The sequence below is a fragment of the Cupressus sempervirens genome, chromosome 11, assembly GCF_028749045.1.
Source record: "Cupressus sempervirens isolate cs-2001-9-10 chromosome 11, ASM2874904v1, whole genome shotgun sequence".
Lineage (NCBI taxonomy): Eukaryota > Viridiplantae > Streptophyta > Pinopsida > Cupressales > Cupressaceae > Cupressus > Cupressus sempervirens.
Window position 1 is genome coordinate 785,442,729 of NC_143128.1, and position 21,751 is coordinate 785,464,479.

The 21,751-nt window shown below is 37.9% G+C and overlaps 1 protein-coding gene across 1 annotated transcript; it reads left to right on the plus strand.

The window, feature by feature from the left end:
- Positions 1–16,549: 16,549 nt before the first annotated feature.
- On the plus strand, positions 16,550–20,314 carry LOC149531942 (pentatricopeptide repeat-containing protein At1g11290, chloroplastic-like). Its single transcript, XM_089810471.1, has 2 exons — positions 16,550–16,874; positions 17,019–20,314. Exons 1-2 carry the CDS (start codon positions 16,773–16,775, stop codon positions 18,951–18,953), a joined length of 2,037 nt encoding a protein of 678 aa, XP_089666597.1. The 5' UTR covers positions 16,550–16,772; the 3' UTR covers positions 18,954–20,314.
- The last annotated feature ends 1,437 nt before the right edge of the window (positions 20,315–21,751 follow it).

Consider the following 21,751-nt stretch of genomic DNA (forward strand, 5'->3'; position numbering starts at 1 on the left):
TTGTATGGACCAAAAAAAGTGTACAGATTGGTTGGCTGGACTGCTGACATGGGGGTGTGAGGTGGTAGGTTTATGTGTTCTACTAGGGCCATGTGTCTCTGGCAGAGAGCGCCACATGTCGGGTTGAAAAACTTTGTTGGGCGACACGTGTCACAGCCAGAATTCGTGGATTGATGCTGGTTATTTTCTAGTTGTTGGAATACAGTCGGCATTCTAGCAAAGTGGTAAGGTCATTGTCAGAGGGCCAACAAGTTTTGTGGTCATTAGAGTAGGCCAAAAGATGCTTTGTGGCTAGCACATGGAACCTGCAAGTCAGTGACATAATTGTTTAAAACAACCGAAGTATTTGAAACGTTGGTGTCAGTGAGCAGTAGCCGAGATTTGAAGATTTCGGTAAGTTGGGGTTTGCGGCGCCATGGTGTAGAAAGGACGGTTGGCGATGGGGAGTAGTTTAGTCCCACATTCCCAAAATGATAGTCTTTGGCAATGTTTAAAAACCAAAAACCCCAACCCCTAAACAAAAAGGGAATCGTCGGAGGTTGTTAAGAAATCCAAGCCATTGGTTGGAGGCCGCCATGAGTTCAGTGAACTTGTTGGTATGTTACAATCCAATAATGGAATATTCTGTGTAGGGTGTAGGGCCAGGGTGTCACTGCCTGGTTCCTGCAAAAAAAAAAAATCTCTACGGGCCCTGCTGGTCGAAAAGTTTTGAAAAATACAGAACAAAATCACAGAGAAAGAATGCAGATCTGAAATAAAATAAATTGCAGATCTAATAGATGATCATACTAGAATTGCAAATCAGGCCTTTGGGTGTTGGTTTGCAAAAAAAATGCCCCAAAATTGACTTTGGCCTAGCATAGGCAAATTTATAGTCGATTTTCACCAGATCAACACTCCAGATGCAATGGCAAGGTCTGCTTTGGCTCTAAATGCTCTCAATAACTGTGATACTCTAGATTTGGGTTGAGGTGCTGAAGCAAGAATCGTCTTGAACGGCTATGTGAAGAGAAATTCCCCAAGCTCTGATACCATGTAAGAATTTGCCTTAGGGAAAAATCACCCAAGATCAAGGAACTCAAGCACAAGCACAAGAATAGACCAAAAAGAGTATGATCAAAATAACAATATAATATTCAATTCATGTGAAAGTACACTAGAAGTGCCTGTATATAAAGGCCTCTGGAATGCTTCTAGAATGCCTAGGAATCAACATATTGATAAGTCTTATAATCAAGCACATGTCCACCAGGAGTGGATTATCCTCCATTAAGCATAGGAGTAAGTGTGATGATGAGAGATAAGCCTACATAGGTGTAGCATGCAAAATTATGTTGTAGACACCACATGCTTAATTAAGAACTATGCTAATAACTGTGTTGTCTACATGACAAATTAGTTAATTATGCAAACTCCAGTATTGTAGACACCATGTGTTGAATTAGAGTTGCTTACTCCAGTGTTGTTAACATGAAAACTCATAAGAGTACGCAAAATCCTAAGTGTCTCACCTAAGAAATAATAAAATAATGCATTGGCCTAAGTAAACTTAAGTGTAAATAATAAATACTTATTTACACCAACGATCATCATTATGGTTAGGTTTTACATCATGATTAAAATTATAGTCAAAGTTTAGGGTTAGGGTTAGGGTTAGGGTTCATTTTAGGGTTTAGGTTATTATATTTTTAGGATTAGGATTATGAATAGAGTGAGGGATGGTTAGGGTTAGGATTAGGGTTTGAGGTTTAGGTTTTAGGGTTATGATTATCATCAGGGTTAGGTTTTGCATCATGGTTAGAGTTAGGCATTTTAGCAGGGTTGGGGTTAGAATTAGGGTTTAGAATTAAGATTAGGATCACAGTTGTGCCCAACTTGGTATTTGTCTCACTCTCCCTGTGTATCATGTAGTAGTTGGCTAACAGTTGTGTGTGTCTTCTACAACGATCAATTGAGTAGCTAGATTAGTGTCTCCATCATTTGATGATGATCCTCTACATCCTGAACCCCCAGTAGGTACCTATATATCTGGTGGTGTTTATGGACCTTTCCCTTTATCCACATCCATTTGATCTTTCCCACCCTCCTCTTGCACAACCTGCTCCTCCCCTCTCTCGAAAATTCATCATACTCTCCTCTGTGGTGGCTCTTGGACTAGTACCACCCTCTGTCTGGTTATTCGAGCCACATATCTACCTTGCTTGGTTGATGCAACTACAACCTTGATCCTCTTAGCTACTAAAAGAAGATGATATCTCCTAATTAGTTGGGGCCATCAAAGCCTATCCTTATACCCTTGTGTAGATCTAGCAAAAGATATCCCTCCTCACTAGTCCCACTATACATGCTTTATATCTATCCATATCGCTAATAATCCATCTTAGTCCAATCTAGGACCAAATTTCACTGACTTGCTCCTAAGTCACCCACTAAGTACCCACATAGCTATTGTTGGTACAGTCTTATGTAAACCCAAACTATCTCACAACCTAATATGGGTGGTACTGCTATGTAATATGCTCTTAATTGCCAAAAATGTATCTAGGTGTGATCGTGTAAGGTAGTTATTGTTGATCCTCTACCCAAGGACCTACTACCATGTATGGTCTCTAAGTGGTTAGCTTGAATTTATCCTTTCCACCCATACATTATAGCAATTTACAAAATAACTCCCTCTTCAACTGGAGACATAGACACAACATTTAACTACACACAAACAACTCCCCCTTCAACTAGAGACATAGACACAACATTTAACTACACACAGAGATTCCTAAGCCTTACTAAGGAAAATGAGTGACCAACAAACTCCAGACTAAGACGAAGATCACACATGGTATCCCTAGTGACTCATCATCGCCTCTCTAGCCTCATTCACCATCACACCTTTTGGTGTGTCCACCTTGCTCTCCTTGCAATCTAACATAGGTAATGACACCACCGTTGGGATCTCTCGTGCCTCTCTTTCCCCAACCTTGATCGGCTTTGATTTTATCTTCCTCTTCCTTTCACCAACCATCCTATGATCCTCCTCCCATTGAAACATAAAAATGTTACATTCCATGTATGCTTTCCTTTCTCTTAATCCTTGGAGTCACAAAGATAAAAATGATAAATGATTGTACACCTTGAGTCACACCTTCGATGTGCCTCCATCCACCCTCTATAGATCTGAACTTGACTCCAAATTTCACCATGCATATAATCAATGTTGGTAACCCAAATGCCACTTTCATTCCACACAAAGATCAATTGTCCTCATCGCATCCTCTTTACTCTAAGCTAGAAAAAAAGCATAAACACAAAACAAATAATAAATATAGATATTCATACTTAGAAAAAAGTCCTCTCCAATGAATTCCTCCCTAAATAGTTGTCAAACTATCCTAATAAACTCCTACTCGTCGAGATGGAACATGTTTTTGATTAGGAAAACAGGTTTTACAGGGATCCTGAAACCCAAAGTTTTACAGCAGAAAACAACTTAAAACTGAAAAGACAGAAAAAAAGCTGCCTCAAAAGGCCAGAAACAAAAAGGCCCGAAGCCTGAGAAACAAAGGCCAGGAACAGAGCCTGGCAGGAAGACTAGTGTCCCTTCTTTTCCATTGCCTGTAGGGTTTCTACAACGTCGCTTTCCTTCTGGTTGGCCTCTTCCTCCTGGATCCTGGGGGGGAAATGCTTCTGGTCCCCCTGACTTTCCTGGTTTCCAATCTCTTTATGAGGATCTTCCCGGCTGGTTCCGTGCTCTGTACTCTGCTCCACGTTCCCCACAAGATCGACATTGGTAAGATAGTCCCCCAGATTAACAATGTTTTCATTCAAGGTATGGAGGGTATCCACAATCTGTTTAGTCACAATCTGGTGGACGAAATCCAGCCTTTGGACCTTCTGCTCGAGCCAGGTGATTTTGTCCTCTTGATTGTCTCTGGGGTCCTGGCTTCTGTCTTTTTCTTGGCTGCCCTCCTGGTCTTTACTACCTCTGGCCTCATGATCCTTGACATCCCCCCTGTTGTTGGTCTGGTTGGACCTATCCTTCAGAGTCTCAATTTCCTGAAAAAGCCACTTAATGGAGCGAAAATTGCCAATCAGGCTGTTCTTTGCATTGTTGAGAAAGTTGAAACCCGTTTCATGAACATTGTTAGAGAGAACCAAAAGAGTCGGGTCAAGGAGCTTGTCATAGTGGGTGCTACTATCGAGATCCCCCAACACCTGGATTTTAGCAGGTTCTCTGACAATGCCCATACTGGCCCTATCCACATTGAGATTGCTCTAGGCTCTTCTCTTATTTTCCCTGATGGCCTCCCCCTCTTTTCAACCATGATTTCTATCATCTCTTCTGGGTGCGAAATGGGGACCTCCAGGGGGGAGGTGGGCGCAGTAGGGCTGGGGGGCAAATCGGCGAGGTCACTGAGATGATCATGGGTTAGGGTCTGGTCCAATTTTCTTTTCTTGGGGTTATCCTGGGTTACCAAGGGGGTCACCTCCTTCTTGTCATTATCTTTCTCCTTTTCATCTTCCAACTCACTTTCCTTCTCTGCCACCGAATCCGCCTCCTCCGACTCCGTATCCAACTCATCACTAGACTCCTTAGGATGAGGGGAAGGGGGGTTAGGGGGACGGCACCTGGGGCTCTTCCTGCTAGGGAAGCGAGGAGAGGGATTGGCTTTTGGGGTTTCAGACTTGACAGATTTCACAACATGCACTTCCCCTGAGTCTGAGCTGGCGGTGTCCTCCGAGGAGCCACCCGAAACCCCAATGGACTTGCCTCTTGTCTGGGTTTTCAGAAACTCAAAAATGAGGAGCAAAAGGCCTTCGTGAAGGGTGGGGTTCTTGATAGGACATTTCTTGTAACTCTCTATATTCTTAGTCATATAAGTATTAATATAGAAAGGAAAGGAGATTTTCACTTTATGTCTAAAATGATTAAGCAGAACAAAATGATGGGTCTTGACTCTATCAAACCTGGGCTCCAAAGTGACATACTCTATGATGATCCTCAGAACATGCCCCCAGATCTTCTTGATGGACTCAATGTCATAGTAGGTGTCAATCTTTACCAGTTTGTTTTTCTCCTTGTCGTTCTTGACGAAATCATTGACAGCATTGGGGGACATCTTCTTATCCCTGAAGAAGCTAATGCCTTCCTGGGAGAAGCCAATCACCTCCGCAATGAGACCCTCTATGATTTGGTGGGAAACACCATCAATTTTGACCTTTCCGTTGTGCCAGGTTTCAACCATAATCTTGGTAACCCCCGCGTCGAAACCATGGAGCCTCTCCATGAAACTGGTTATGCCGCCCTTCTGGAGTTTTTTCCAAACCTTCCCTTTTTCTTTCCAGCTCTTTGTTTCTCCCCATGGCTCTCTTCTAATCCTTTCTCCCACCATTGCGATATTATGCCTCTCTAACCCTAAACCCTTAATAGAATTGCAGAGCTCAAAGATGAAGAAATCGCTAAGGACAAGAGCTTTAATGCACATGTTATTGGGTTTTCTAGCTTTCTTTTGCTCGTGTATTCCGTACACGTTATTATGAAACGGTGGGGGTTTCGCATAACTCCAAATGATTCCCTTTTTAAAACATGATTTAGCATGTCTCATCATCATAAAAAAGATTTTGAGTTGGTACCTTGAATTTGCTCCTTTCGGATGAGCTCCATAGCCGTCGCCGAAAAATGATTATTGTTTCCCCACGTCATCACTGAATTGAATGTGACCGTTGCGTTTGCAAACGAATCAGCAACCACGTTAGCTTCACGGTAGACATGGCTGACGTGATAATTTTTAAATTTGCTCAAGTCCATTTTTAGGTCCTCAATTATGCTTTCAATGGTCCATGAGGGTTTGGCTACTCCTAAAATACAATTTATTATATTTAGGGAGTCTCCTTCAAGCCACAGATGTTCGATTCCTGAGTCTAGGGCCAGCTTAATAGTGAGTCTAGGCGCATAGGCTGCAGCCAAATGGTTGGTTTGGTGACCAATAGGGGAGGAGATAGCAACAATGCCCCCTCCCAAGTTGTTTCTTATGATTCCACCACATCCGGCGGGACGAGGGTTCCCCTTAGCCGCCCCATCGAAATTGGCTTTATGCCAATTTTCGAGGGGGAAGGACCAAGTAGCCTGCTATCTTCTTTTGATCCTGTCTTCTTTCCTGGCCTTAATTTTCCCTCCATCCTTTATGTTTCCATCTCTAGTTGTGGAATAGTTCTCTTTCATGAGGCCATCAATTTTCTCTGCTATAATACCCTCAGAAGCTTCTCTGTCTCTGAATATCCTGTTGTTGTGCTCTTTCCATATTCCCTAGCAAAAGTGTGGGATAATCCAGGAACTCAAAAATCGGGAGTTTAGGCCTTTGTGGTTGCTACTCTACTGTATGAAGAATTCCTGGATACTGGCTGGCGGGCACCAGTAGAAGTTCATATTGGAAGTCAGAAGACTCCACACTCTAGAGGAAAAGGGGAAGTGAATGAAAATGTGATTAACCATTTCCAGGTCATGCTTACAGAGGCAGCATATGTTGGGTATAATTTGGCCTCTCTTGGCTAAATTATCCAGGGTAAGGATTTTGTCTTGTAAGAGGAGCCAAAAGAAAATGTTGATTTTGGGCGTTAATCCAGGGGTCCAGGCCTTGGCCCAAATAGGTTTCTCCCCTGTGCCCACAAGGGAAAGATAGCCTGAGGCTATAGTATAATGGCCTCCAGAAGAGTCTCCCCAGACTAAGGCATCGCCTATCTGGTTGATGTTGATAGCGTTCAAAGAGGCCATCAAAGGCTCGAGATCCTACGAAAGCTCCGCCAGATTGTGCCATTCATTCCCATTTCTGTAGTTCCTAACCAACATACCATATCTGCCTATTGTCGAGATGGAACATGTTAACTAGATGCCTTGGTGAGATTTTTCCACGAAAATTTGGTGTTTGTTTCTTCTTTGATGTCATCAAATAAAAAAATCTTCCATAACTATACCTCATTTACTTCACCACCACTCTATTTTTTATAATAACCTTGATATTGTGGGCCTACTAAATACTCACCTTAATCTAGAAAGTTCTATCTATTTTACTTTCATCACAAGGAATGATGTTATTCCATCATTAAAATCTCTCCTTGTTGTCCAAATCCTCCTCACGTGTCCACGTGTGATGTCTCCTACAATCTCTTTCTCTAATTACTTTGCCTCATCATTGCAAGGTTATGCTAAAAAAAAAGTGTAAATTAAGACCTAAGGGGACTCCACCTAGAGCAAAGAAAGATTTAGAAATCTATAATCTTCTACCAACTTTGTTTGATCTATTAAATTCACTCTAATGTTAGCCATCTTGTTTGTTAATGTATTCCCTTACCGCTAAGTGTTACTAACATGAAAATTTTCAAATCCCTCCAAGAGTCTTTTATTCCTTCTAACAAATTTGTCCAATTCCATGTTTCCATCTTCCCTTTAATAATATCATTAATCACACTCTAAGAAGCACCAAAAAGATGAATTGTCTTACTCCCACTCTTCTTAGCCACCTACAGTCACCAAGCATTTTGTAACATTGTTAGTCCCATCTAGCAATGACTTTGCACCTAGAACCAAGATGTAATCTTCTACATCTACAATGGCACACCCCACTCCTCTAAAACTTTGGTTTCCTTTAGATGCACCATCACAATGAGCTCTTAACCAACCTTCACCCAACTTTCATTCCTTCTCCTCCATAGCTTGAGATTCATCTAAAGGATTATCCCTTGGAATCCCATTAACGACCAATAACACTTTCATTTTTAATAAATGAGGAGTTAAACCAATTAATTATATTCACCACTATGATCCAATGTCTTTATCTACTAGGAAGGATGTTTGAGAGAAAATTTGTCTCTTTTCCTCTCACAATATCTAGTGTTTCATTAATAAATACAGTGGCAAGGATGGGGTGGTCGTCAGATAAGGAGAAAGGTACAACTTCAACACTAACCTCATAGGACTCCTTGGAGATAAACACCTCTTTGTTGAGATAAAACTATTCAATATGCAATATATTCCCCTCTCACCTTTTTAGGAACTAGACTAGGTATGCCAAATATCATTGTACTATGATTTAAGACAATCTAGAGGGTCAAAAAGCTTGAGTTTATTCACTAGCTTGTACCAATAAAAATTTTCACTGCATTTCCACTCAAATTATCCCAACCTACTTTATCGTGAGGTTTTTAAATCATTTTGAAATCTCCAGCAACAACCCAAGGGATATCTTTGAGGTTGCAAGTGTAATTCCAAAGATCAATAATCTCATTATAGTCCTTAGAGGCATAAATGGATCAACCTCATATTGAGAGTCTTTGAATTTAAATGAGACCCATAGGGCCTTGCTACATGGTGAGATGCCCCAAGCTGAAATGTATTTCTTTCATTTAGGACCAAAAAGGACAAATATTACCTCCCTTCCCCCTGTGGTGGTTAGTGGAAAAGACCACTAAGTCTTTCCAAATACACTTGAGAGGGATACCAAAAGTGAAGTCAATCACTTTAACTTCTTGCAAGAGGAGAATGTCAATGGCCTTGTACATTCAAAGGAATTCTTAATAATTTATTTCTAGCATAGGATTCTAAACCCCTAACATTCCAAGATGCACATCTTTAATCCATAGTAATACAATCTGGACAGTTTGAGTCTATGGGAGTTTGAAAGCTTTTGAAGTAATTGGGTAATTTCTTCTTGGGAATCTTGGCAGTTTTCACAAAACTATTGTAGTTGGGTTGTATCCCTCTCTTCCTCCTCACCACCACGTCTCCATCATCTCCAAGACGAGAGGCAACCACCTTATCCTTTCCTGCAACTTTGATCTCCCTATTACATCATTTCTATTTGGAATAGAAGGTGAGGAGAGGGAGGCCATATGTTTGGCCATAAATGGGATAGTGGCTAATTCATTAAAATCCTCACTCATGGGAGACTTGTTGACAACAAGATTTTTAATACTCACCTTAAATCCATGCTCCTATGAAGGGGAGGATATTGGGACATTCATCTTGACTCTCTCCTCATTGGATGACATAATATGGCTAACACCCAAATTAGTGAGGCAACACTATTTTCCCATTCCTAGAGGTGGGGATGGGAGGTTAAAAGACTGTCTGAATGCAGATGGGGGTGAGAACATATCAACCAAATTTGGTCCATCTTGTTTGATTTTATTAAGGTATTTCCTACTTAGCCGCTTGAGAAGAATCTATTGACCATTCATAGTTATACTTTTATGCTCAAGGTTCTTATCATTGAGACCAATGTACATGTTGTCCTTTAAGGATGTCTATAAGGGTAGACTCACTTGTATTAAAATTAGTAAGTGAGGGGAGAACCTTTATTGATGATCGACATAAAGCCATCCAAGGAGGCACTGACATCTGGGGAGATGTATGGTTTATGGGAGAAAGAATAAGCTTAGGTTACTCAGAAGGAGCAATGCCAACTTTGAGCTTAGGGCCCTCTTAGAAGAGGTTTCTAAAGATGACAAAGGATTCTTGGTCAATTTGGGAGGGGTAAGAGTGTTTTTCATTAGCACAGAGAAAATTTTCCAATGACGGCCAACCCCCTCACCCCCCAACACAGATAACACACATTGATACCACCTAGGAAAAGCGAGGGGACAAACCACTATGTGATTCATAATATCAAAGTCAATTATATTGAGGAAACTAGTCCCCAAAGTAATATAGAGCAAAATTTCATCATCAATATTGGGGATTAGGGTATTCAATTTTTCAATTTTAAGCATTTTTCTAATGGGATCCATAGCTTGGGGGAGAAGATTCTATAAATATGGGGGGGGGGGGGTTTCCAATTGCTAGCCATCTAGGGCTTGACAAGGTTAGAATCTCACATTGGGATACATCGAATGACTAAGGGAGAACACAAAATATATAAGTGTCAATGTTCCAAAATATTTTATTTAGAACCTCTTTTTATGATTTAGAATTTTGAAAGATCGCCAAAAATAAGCCTTTCTAAAGCATATAAAAGTATGTAAAATGCAAACCAAGTTTTTTTCCCACAAAATCTATGTAGTCAATCCCTTAAAAAGTTTGTTAAGGGCATTTTAGAAACTTCTTGAAAAACAAGGAAAATTGCAGAATTCCTAAGCCTAGATTTTTGTTTCACTATAGGCATGTAAGACCCCTCCTCATATGTACTTATTTAAAAATGAATTTCTCTGTTAAAATCCTTTATAGGAGATTCAAATGGATATATGAGCACACACAACAAGGCAATGGTATGGGGAAATGTTGTTGTTCTTGCTAGAAACCATGTAGAGAACATCATGATAAATTATGGCTATCTTGTGTATAATAATTATGACGATGGATATGAATTAACATTTTATGATTTAGGTGTCCTGATGGAAATTGAGATTAATTGATACGTTCATGTTTTGATACTCCGTGATTTGAGACTTACTACATTGTTTGATTGTTAAACGTTGATTTGTACTAATGATGATATGAGGTGTTTCACTTTATGATGATGGTGTTAATTATGGTACCATGATTATTAGGATATATGTACTCAAATAGTTCAATATGATCTATTGATGATGTTATGATGTTTTAGGTATACGTATGCATTACGATGATTTTTTTTAGTATTTTAATTCAAACTGATGAATATATTATGATGATACAATTATGAGATTAGTGATGATTAAATATGTGTGCATAAATGAGAAATGTTATTTAAATGAAAGTTTTAATATTTTGATCAATGTGATTATGCAAATATGGTTTAAATATACGAATGTAATGTTATCGAACTACTAATATTCAAATTGAGTGTGCAGGATAATTAAGTATGGAATTTATCGAAGAATTAGTAATTGACCCTGTGTGCAAATTGTAAGACTAAGGTTGAATCCAATAAAGTGATTCGAACCTCGTTGTCAAGTGTTTTATTTATATCATAATTTGAATGTGTGTGTATCATTCGGTAATTCAGGACATGTCAAATGTTATGTAAAAGTAAACCTTATAGTGTCACTTGACACTTGTTATATGCATATGTGTGTTGACATGTCAATTTAGGTTTAGCAAAGTAACCCGTAAATCTAAGACTGATTAGTTAGTAACCTAGACTAACCTCCTTAATTAGGATTTAGTGAAAATGTTACATCCTTAGAGTTTTTTAAGATCAAATATTTTAAGCCACTTGTATAGGTTCTAAAATGATCCTAGAGGCCAAATTTAATGTAATTCAAGTGCCCAAGTGGTATGTACATATGGGTTAGGAACTTTTGCCATCCTTTTAGAACTTCATAACAACATTTATGACCCCTAAAATATCCCAATTTCCCTTTGTTGCAAAAATGGACCATCTTCATGAGGTTAACCAAGTTCACACTCTTCTAAAAGGTTGTCTTGATGACATGGGCAAGTGGGAAGACCATAGGAGGCTCAAGTCAAGTTTGGAGTTATTGTTATTTTAGGTGGGTGAGTTTAGAGGCTATTTAGAGTCCCTTTGAAAAGTTGAAAGTTGTTCAATCATTCTCTACATTTAGAGAATCTTGGAATTTGAGGAAGAAAAGGATTTTAGCTCATCTCAAAATTCCATTATCATAACCTTTGTGAAGGTAGCTTCTGTATTGCCTTGGTTATGTTCTTGTTCATTGCTTGTATGTGTTATATTATTGCATATTGTAATATGTGTGCGTCTGTATCATGTGAGGGATGGGTATTGTGGATTTTATTAGTTTTCTTTCATGTTTATTTTCCTTGTTTTATTGGGGAAACTATGAAGGGAGTGTTGGCATTACTCACCCTCGGATACGACAGAAGTGGCCATGCATGAGAGAATGGCTTTAGTTGGACTCTAGGTCAGTACAAAGTCTCTCCTCATATTAAGGAGAGGGAGAAAGTAAGGTGTTATGAGCCCTTACTTGTCAATATAAACTAATTTTGTTTTGGGGAGATAAAGAGAGAAAGAAATGGAAGTTTATGTGATTTGATAGTCTTGGAAGAGGCATATGATTCGTGTTCGTGATTGACATCTCGTACCTAGAAAAATCCACCTTCTCCCTAGTCATAGGTTCATTTTTAAATCTGTTGTGCATACATTGGATGGGAACTATACGTTGAGTTGTGTCTTTGTGATTGTGTTTGAATGTCACCTAGTCAGTTATTGGTTCTCCTAGCTTGGGGTGTGGCCTCACATCAAGGCCTTGGTTGGGAGGTGAACTCTCCATGGTTGTTCTTGTTTATTTGTAGATTGCTTGGAAAATATCTTGTAGTGGAGCAAAATTGGATTCAAAACCTTCTTGGTGTCCTTGAGTTTTGTTGTCATGGAGACTTTTACATTTTGATATCCCTTTCTTGTACATTGTATACCCGAAACAAAGAAAGGATGCAATTAGATGTTTATTTATGTAATAGATCAATTGTTGATCACACTAAATTTGGCAATGTAAATATCGAGTATTGCATGAAATAGAGCATGTGAATGATAGGATTTTCATGAGTTGCAAACTTTTTCTTACTCTCAAATGTATTGATTTTGCATAAGCATCAAAATGAAAACTTCATAGTTCCTTTATAAATCATTAGATTAAAACAATGTAAATCAAGTTTATTTTAGGAACATCATGAAATAGAAAGACTTTAAAATTACAGTGACCTTATTTTATCATGGAATTCCTATTAAGATCTGATGTTGAAATGCAACTACATTCTATGTATTATGCATCTTAAAACACCTAATGTAGTTAATGATAATGCAATAACAATAGTGAATTCAATCCTAGAATACAACTATAACCATTTATCATTCCTTAGATACATAGAATATAATTAATAATATTATCCAAATGAAGAAATAAGATCCCTATTACCACTTAATTATATTGAAAACATTAACCAAAAAGTCATTGGAAAAAGTTCTCGCAAAAATCCAAGTTTTCAAAATAATTGCCAAAACATGATCCACCTACAGGAGTGAAATGTATGGAGAGGGGATTTAAATAAAAAAATGACAATCATTTAATAATGATAAATATGAGCTTGAAAATATGACATTAAGTCAAATATATATATATATATATATATAGAAATATATATACCTTCTAAATAAACATTCATATAAAAAAAAAATCCTATCTATACCCCTCACCCATCTAACAACCTAATAAACTTTAAGTCATAAATTTTCTATCCTATCCTCTCCATTATCCTATTCCAACATTCAAAAGGGGTTGACATGGCTCATGGTAAGTGGGTTTGACCTTGGGCAAAGTGGTGATGGAAGTTTAATTGATTTAAACCTTATAACCATGCAAACGTGGGCTCCTTTTCCTTAAAGTCTTTTTGGCCCATCCCTTCAACTCATGAGCGCACCATGCTTGAAAAGGACCTTCCAACCTTTGGCAGCATGCTACAGATCTTGGAGCACATGTACGAGCTTTGGTGAATGCTCTAAGAGCATGGGGAGATGTGTGGGTCACGTGGAAAGTGGCCAAGTGGTATAGGATAGAGTAGGGTGTAGAAAAATAGGTATTAGTTAGGGATAGATAAGAATTAGGATGTGTTTAGCAGGGAGATTAGGAATTAGTTTAGGAATGAAATATTCTAAATGTTTTTTGGTAGGTATTTAATATTTTAGTAGATTTTTTTTGTATTCATGATAGAAGGGAAAGATAGGATTAGTTTAAAGTAAGGATAGTTAGATGTATCAATGGGTATAAAGTATGAGTTGATGGAATAGTTAGGATTAGGATATTATTAGTATTTAGATTTAGTAATTTATTATTATTTCATTTCATTTTATTGTGACGATTTTTATTTATGTCATATTATTTAAAGAAGGGTAATTGTGAGTGTACCTTAGAAAGGTACATTTTGGACTTAGTAATGTTAGTGGTTAGTTAGAAGATAATATTTGGATCTAGATATTTAATTTAAATATTTTAAATAGACATTAGGAATCTTGAAATTTCTTCTCATGATTTAATATTATTGATTTAATTAAGTTGAAAGAATGTTCATGAACAATAGTCCATTGGGTTAGTAATAAGGCTAAATCAAATTAGGGTTGCAAGTAGGAAGTTATGATAAATGACTAGGGTTAAAAGTTGATTTGATAGTAGACATTGAAATAACATATGAAATTATATTATATCATTCAAAAAAAAAAAAATTGTATTTTAATATTCTCTATACATTTACTTAAAGGTTCATTTACTTCAGTTTGCAAGGGTTATAGGATCGAAGGGGTATTGAAAGAATCATAGGTTGATTTCCTGATAGGGATGAGGAATATGATTTAGGGATGAAATGAACATCACGAATAATTTAATAATAAACATTTAATGATTTTTAACTAGTTTAATAATTTATTTTAATAATGGGAATTAAATATTAAGGTATTAGACAACTTATTGTAATAATGAAACTATTTCACCTAGGAGATAGAACCGATACACTAAATAAATATGAGATAACTTGATAACCTAATATAACTTATGAAATTACACAGACTTAATAATGTGACATATAAAAAAGGTCAAGTAAGGTTGACCTATAAAAAATAATTAGGGTTTAGTCAACCCACTTGGTTGACCCGAACAAGGTGTTTCTATAGCATCTTAAGTGTTCCAGACCCATAAATTATAGTTGAAATGTCAACTCTACATCTTAATGAATTGTAATTGAAATTCACTTCTATCCCATTTAAACTTTTCATAACTTATTCAGATTAGTATGTATTAAACATGGTGTTATTTAACTTTAAAAAAAATTGTTCGTGTGTTTTTGTCCCAATTTTTGGGCATGACAAGGCATAAACATTTGGACATTAGGTTTAACAACAAATTTTGGAAGAACTAGTACCTTACTTCTATCTCCTCCTTGGGGTTGATTGAGGAAAACCCTGATAGAATCGAGGATGAATCTCACTCCATCTGGTATTGTCTGTTTACCAACTAGTGCTTATTGGTAGGACCACATCAAACTAGAATCTCCAATAGTAGCAAGGATAGAAACCCTAGTCTAGTTTTTCTCTCCAAAAATAGGTTACTTTGTTTTAGGAGTATTCACCTTGTTAATAAAAGGAACAACCTCTTGATTTGTAGAAATTGATGGCTCAAAAGGTATCCTAGGAGTAAGGTGCATATAGGGACACACTAGACCAAGGTACATATCAGAGAAACACTTTCTCGTGCAAACTCAATCACTGATTTCATAGACCCTTGTGACCCGTTGTACCCTTTTCTTAGAGACTTTGATGCCATAATACAAAAGGAAGAAATGCAAGGAGGATGACCTCCCAACCACGGGAAGGCCTCCTCGAGGAGTGTGAAGCATACTATTCACTTCCCAAGATTGAGTCAAAGTGACATGTTTGTCAAAACTCCAGTCCCAAAATTCTAGGGAGATCAATTTTCATTTCTGACATAAATTCTAAGATCAATACATCTAATCTAAGTTATTCCATTATGCCAAATAAATAATTAGTTATAAAGAAAATGTCAATAAAAGACTATATCATGAAATACAGTCCCTTGGTATAAAGGAAAGGAAAGGAAAGGTTCTTTGTAGTCCATGATACCAACCATGTGTTTTTGGTTCAACAATACGAGACTACCTTGTACTCCCTTGTATGCGACACTTTAGTGTGCTACAAATGAGGCATACATACCAAACCCTCTTATGAAATTTGAATTGTACTCTCTTTAAGAATGTGAGCTCTCCACCACTAGACCAACTCAAACTCTACTAAGAAACTAAGTTTACTTGTAGACACTATTCTCAACCTCCTCTAAAATAAAGATTGAAGATAACAAGATGACTACTTGTGATATTGCTATCAAAATTTAATTGTGTGATTTTGAGTCAAACTCATTGACCCATGTTTCATGAGTAGTAATTCAACATGAATCCATCTCTCATGAGAATAAATGGAACACTTAGCACTCATTGGATCTAGGTGATGCTCATAAGGGTGAAGCACCGAGACTTCCCTGGAGGTCACCCATCCCAGTACCACTCCAGCCTGAGTGCGCTTAACTACGAAGTTTCCTCCATGGTTAAACCCAAAGCTTGCAACCCCATTTGCAAAACCTTCACCAAGTGTTGTGCCTTATGAACCATTCATTAGAAAGCCCCTTAAGCTCATCAAGTGATAAGTAGGAGATAATTGCCACAACAAGTCAAATTGTGATATTGTTATCAAGATTTTATTGTGTGATTTTGAGTCAAACTCATTGACCCATGTTTCATGAGTAGTGATTCAACATGAATCCATCTCTCATGAGAATAAATGGAACACTTAGCACTCATTGGATCTAGGTGATGCTCACAGGGGTGAAGCAACATGAATCCACCTCTCATGAGAATAAATGGAACACTTAGCACTCATTGGATCTAGGCGATGCTCACAGGGTGAAGTACTGGGACTTCCCGGGAGGTCACCCATTCCAGTACTACTCCAACCTGAGTGCATTTAATTAGGAAGTTTCCTCCATGGTTAAACCCAAAGCTTGCAATCCCATTTGCAAAACCTTCACCAAGTGTTGTGCAATATCACAATTTGATATGCTGTGAAAATTATCTCCTACTTATCAAGATGACTACTTATAAAATTAGCACATCTCAAATTATTTGATCTCGAGCTTACATCGCTTCTACAGTTCTCCCTTTTTACAACATTTTGCAGTGACATAGTTAAAAAAATTGTCCAGCCCTCCATCCATCCTTTCATTCGGGGAACTTTTATTTGTTGGTTTCTTATCATGATTTTCGTGAGTAATTGATGTTGGAACAAAAATGCAAGGAATTCGTTTATCATGTGATAACTGTCGTTTTAGTGATGTTGCAGCGCGGAAGAGCAAAGACACCAAGCACTATGATCTGTGTACAAATTTATTTCTCTTTTTATCTTCAATATACCATTCAAGCGAAGTCTTCTTTCCTTTCAACCCAATCCAATAGTTGCAGCTATTCAAATTCATATACTTCTTTGTTTGAAACATGTACCTGTATCGGACAACTCTTCCAGCTCCACGCCCGCATGATCATATCTGGTTGCTCACAAAACATTTATTTACTGCCCAAACTTGTCTCAAAATACACTGTATATGGCACCATGGCAGATGCACGCCAGCTATTTGACAAAACGCGCAAACCCAATATTTATCTGTGGACTGCCATGATCAATGCGTATGTTCGTAATGGCCTGCTTGAGGATGCCATTTCACTATATCACCAAATGAATGCAGATGGCATAACCGCTGATCGCATTATTTTCAGCTCTGTCATAAAGGCATGCGCAAATCTGTCCGCTCTGCAGGAGGGCACAGAGATACATAATGATATAGTTAGAGCTGGGTTTGAGTTGGATACTGTTGTAGGCACTGCCCTTGTAGCTATGTATGCAAAATGTGGAGAAATTGAGGTTGCGCGTGAAATGTTTGATAAACTGCCCGAGCGGAACGCTGTCACCTGGAGTGCAATTATTGCTGGTTATGCAGTGAAAAGGAAAGCTAGTGAAGCTTTAAGGTTATTTAATGAAATACAAATTCAAGGCATCCAACCCGATTCTGTTATTATGGTAAGCGTTCTTCCTGCGTTCGCTTGTTTGTCCGATTTACGAAACGCAGAGTGTATTCATGGTTATGTAATTAGAAGCGGCTTTGAATTTGATTTTGCTGTGAGTAGTGCCCTCATAGACATGTATTGCAAATCTGGACGGGTAGGTTTTGCACGGCAGGTGTTTGACAAAATGCCTGAAGGAAATGTTGGCTCATGGAACGCCATGATTGCTGGTTGTACTCAGAACGGATGTGCTGAAGCAGCATTGCTACTATTCCACGAAATGCAACTGTCGTGTGTTAAACCGAATTTGATTACTATGGCGAGTCTGATACCGGCATCTGCCCATTTATCAGCTCTGCAACTAGGCAAGTGCATTCATGGTCATGCCATTAGAAGTGGCTTACACTCAGATATTATGATAGTTACTGCACTGGTAGACATGTATGCCAAATGTGGAAGTATGGAGAGTTCGTGGAGTTTGTTTGGGAGAATGCCCAAAAGAAACGTGGTTTCATGGAATTCTATAATTGCTGGCTACGCTCAGAATGGATATGCCAGTAAAGCTTTGACACTTTTCTGTGAAATGCAACTGCAAGGTTTAAAGCCTGATTCAATAACTGTGGTGAATGCTCTCCCTGCATGTGCACATTTATCAGTTTTGCAGCTGGGTAGGAGTATCCATAGTTATATAATTCAAAGCAATCTTAAGTCAGATATCATTGTATGCAATGCGCTGCTTGACATGTATGCCAAGTGCGGGACAGTAGAATACACATACCAATTGTTTGACAGTATGCCTCACAAGACTTTGGTTTCATGGAATACTATGATTGGCGGATGTGGAATGCATGGACATGGTAAGGACGCACTTGCTTTTTTCTCACGAATGCAGGAGGAAGGCATAACACCTGATCATATCACCTTCATTTTAGTTTTGTCTGCATGCAACCACTCCGGCCTTTTGGATAATGGAAGGCAGTGTTTTGACACCATGACTGGGAATTATTGTATCACTCCTAGTATGGAACATTATGCGTGCATGGTAGATCTTCTTGGGCGCTCTGGGCTTCTGGATGAAGCCCACGACTTTATCAAAAGGATGCCGACCAAGCCAAATGTTGTTGTGTGGGGGAGCTTGCTTGGTGCCTGTAGAGTTCATGGTAACGTTTCCCTAGCAGAGTATGCTATGAAACATATTCTAGAATTGCTACCGGAAAGTGTCGGACATTATGTACTGCTGTCAAATGTCTATGCTGAGACTGGGAGAAGGGATGCTGCAGTAAAATTGAGAAATATGTTGAAAGCCAAAGGACTGAAAAAGGCTCCAGGATGCAGCTGGATTGAGGTAAATAGCAGCATCCATTCCTTCTTTGTAGCAGAAGGTGAAGGTTATTGTTGATTAGAATCCAAGGTTATAATCTGCAGAGATAAATAAATTGTTTGCAGCACATCTTGATTCCATTTATCTCTAAACAGTGAAGCCAAACTTCATTCCACTGCAACTTAAGAACAAAAGACTTTGCAGATTGTATCCTCAATCCAAGAAACACTAAAGGGTAAGTATTCTTGCAAGATGGATTGTGGCAGCGTAGTATGTGTCCACTATTAACTTTATTGTACACCAATTGAAGAGGTTTTGAAGGACACTAATTTTATACATGTAAGTGTTGGACGTTATGGGTTGCTGTCAAATTTCTATACTGAGAGGTGGACTGATGCTGCAAAGATGAGAAATATGGTAAAAGTCAAAGGAGAGAGAGAATCCAGGATGCAGCTGAATCCAGTTAAATAGCAGTATGCACTTCTTCTTTGTAGCAGAATGTGAAGCTGAAGGTTATGACTGATTATAATTCAAGGTTATAACCTACTAATCTATTTTAATAGTCGGCAGGATATCATGATTCAATTCACCACTAGACAGTGAAGCCACAATCATCGCAACTGCAGCTGAAGAGCAAAGGAGTGCCTAGATTGCATCTTTAATCTACTCTTACATAAAGGGCAACCTTCCTTGTTAGATGGTGAGGCAGCATAGCATATGCCCAATATGAACTTTGCACAATTTGAGGACCTTGTGAAGGAAGCCGTGCGAACGATTAACTATTTCTTTCTGGCTAAGAGTAGTTGGGTGATAGGCTTTTTCTAACTGGATTTGCAAGTTGACAAATCCTCGGCAAACCTGTCTCATGCTCTCAAATGAATTGCCTGCAGTCACAGAACAGAAAATTCAGGCAGCCTTTGATCTTTAAACAGATCACCTCCTGTTTGGGGACCACTCCGATCTCCCAACAAAACGCAAACACCAAAACTGGCCACCCTGATCTCCCAAGAAAACACAAATTCTAAAACCGGCCAGCTTGATCTCCCTAGAAATTGCAAACCATCACCATTTAAAATTAAAATAAGATCGCTGTTCAATGCAACAATTTGTGTCATTTATCATGCTGTCTCATTAACGTTTCGTTCAGAGATTGTTCGAAATGAGTGTATTGAAGAAATGATTGCATGCGTCACTGTTGCTTTTGGTTGGCCTCAAGTCTACCCAATCATTCCATTTTGAATGCTGGGCTCAGAAAATTATGGAAGTTAATGCATGGCTAGCGGTTGCTTTCCTCTACCTCTGCCCAAACATTTTATAATTACGTTGGACCGCATTGTACTATCCACCAGTGCCTAAATCTCACGTACCAAACAACAGGTATTTTTAGCTTGTCCCTTGATAGCTTGGCTAATTAAGGCAATATGAAAACTTCTTGTTTATGCTCCTCTTATAAAGCTTTTGCTTACATTCCTTTTGAAATTTTGCAGCGCTCAGCTTTAATTTAGTGGGGTTAGAATAATCATCTTAACATTCCGTTTTACTTTTAATATACGATATCCTATATCTCTTTAATCCCTAAGCAACGGGGTATAATTAGCTATGCAGTAGTGTTATCAATGAATTGTTTTCAATAAATAGAAGTAAAATTGTAAAAATACTTATTTCAATTCCTATATTTAAAAAATACTTATTTCAATTCCTATATTTTAAAGGTTTAATGTATTTTTCTCTGACCAAACCGTGAAATGATTTGGTATACACTATACCTATTTATAAGAGGATCTACACAAGTATTAATGGCAACAATAGTATGTATCATGCAGCACCAAAAGTCTTTGAAAAATTAAAATGAAGTACCTATGGTGTCAGATATCTCGCACATCATAATATTACAACATCGGTGTTGGTTTAAAGTAATAAGTACAATTTGGTATAACTAGAGAATCATTTATCAGTAATTTTCAGAAGGATGACAGTCCATATTCTCTCCACCAACTGAGCTTAATATCTTTAATGTCGTAACAGGAGTCAGCCATTATTATAATTAGAACTGCTATATTGTGGTGAACGATGTAGAAGAATGAAAATCAGAACATCTCACATTCATTTCATTGCATTGAGTATGCTTAAAGAGGTGAATATTGAACAAAATTAATACTAATTAAGTCCCATTTCACGTTAGACATCTCTAGTACAATCTCTTCAATCAAGTCCGATTTCATTGATATTATAATCTTTTACAATCAGGTGGTACCATTGATTTTAAAGCAGCAGCAGGCAATGCAAGGAAAATTAGTTCAGAATTCTAGAAAGTTGGGTTGGCTAATTTTTAGACAAAATGTACCAAAGACAAAAAAAAGTTAAACATGATTCTTTTTCAGATTAATGAAAACACAGCGAAATTTTTTCAAAATTTTTGTTGTTTTTGATCACAAAATATACGAATCATAAAGATCAAATGCTGAAAATCTCAAAAAATTTCATTGCATTTTTGTTTTTAAGAAATTTAATCAATGGTACAATTTGTAAGAAGGATAGCTACGTCCAGAAAGTTGAACCCCACTTTAATAATTGTGTCCTTGTTGCTGCCCTTAAAATTTCCTGAGTTAATAGAGATCTTCTTTCATAAACTGTCTTGAAAATGTATTAACTCTGTAGTGCTAGGTAGATAGCCTGTGAACCTTAAATATTAAACTTTGGCTAATTTCAATATCCATACTTTCCTTCGATGTTTGTTAGGCCCAAGTTGTCATCAATACACACTAAAGAAGAAAAATAAAAATAAATGGGTTTCAGATTCCTTCTTCCTCCTATTTGGCCCTTAAAGAGTTTACACTGATGCTTCCCACCTCTATATTCGCTTCTACAGATTCTTG

Bases quoted from the DNA above. Each gene is read 5' to 3' on its own strand.
- LOC149531942 (XM_089810471.1), top strand. From the start codon at position 16,773: ATGTTGGAACAAAAATGCAAGGAATTCGTTTATCATGTGATAACTGTC. The intron at 16,875-17,018 runs GTACAAATTTAT...CAACTCTTCCAG, and splicing joins CACCAAGCACTATGATCTGT to CTCCACGCCCGCATGATCAT.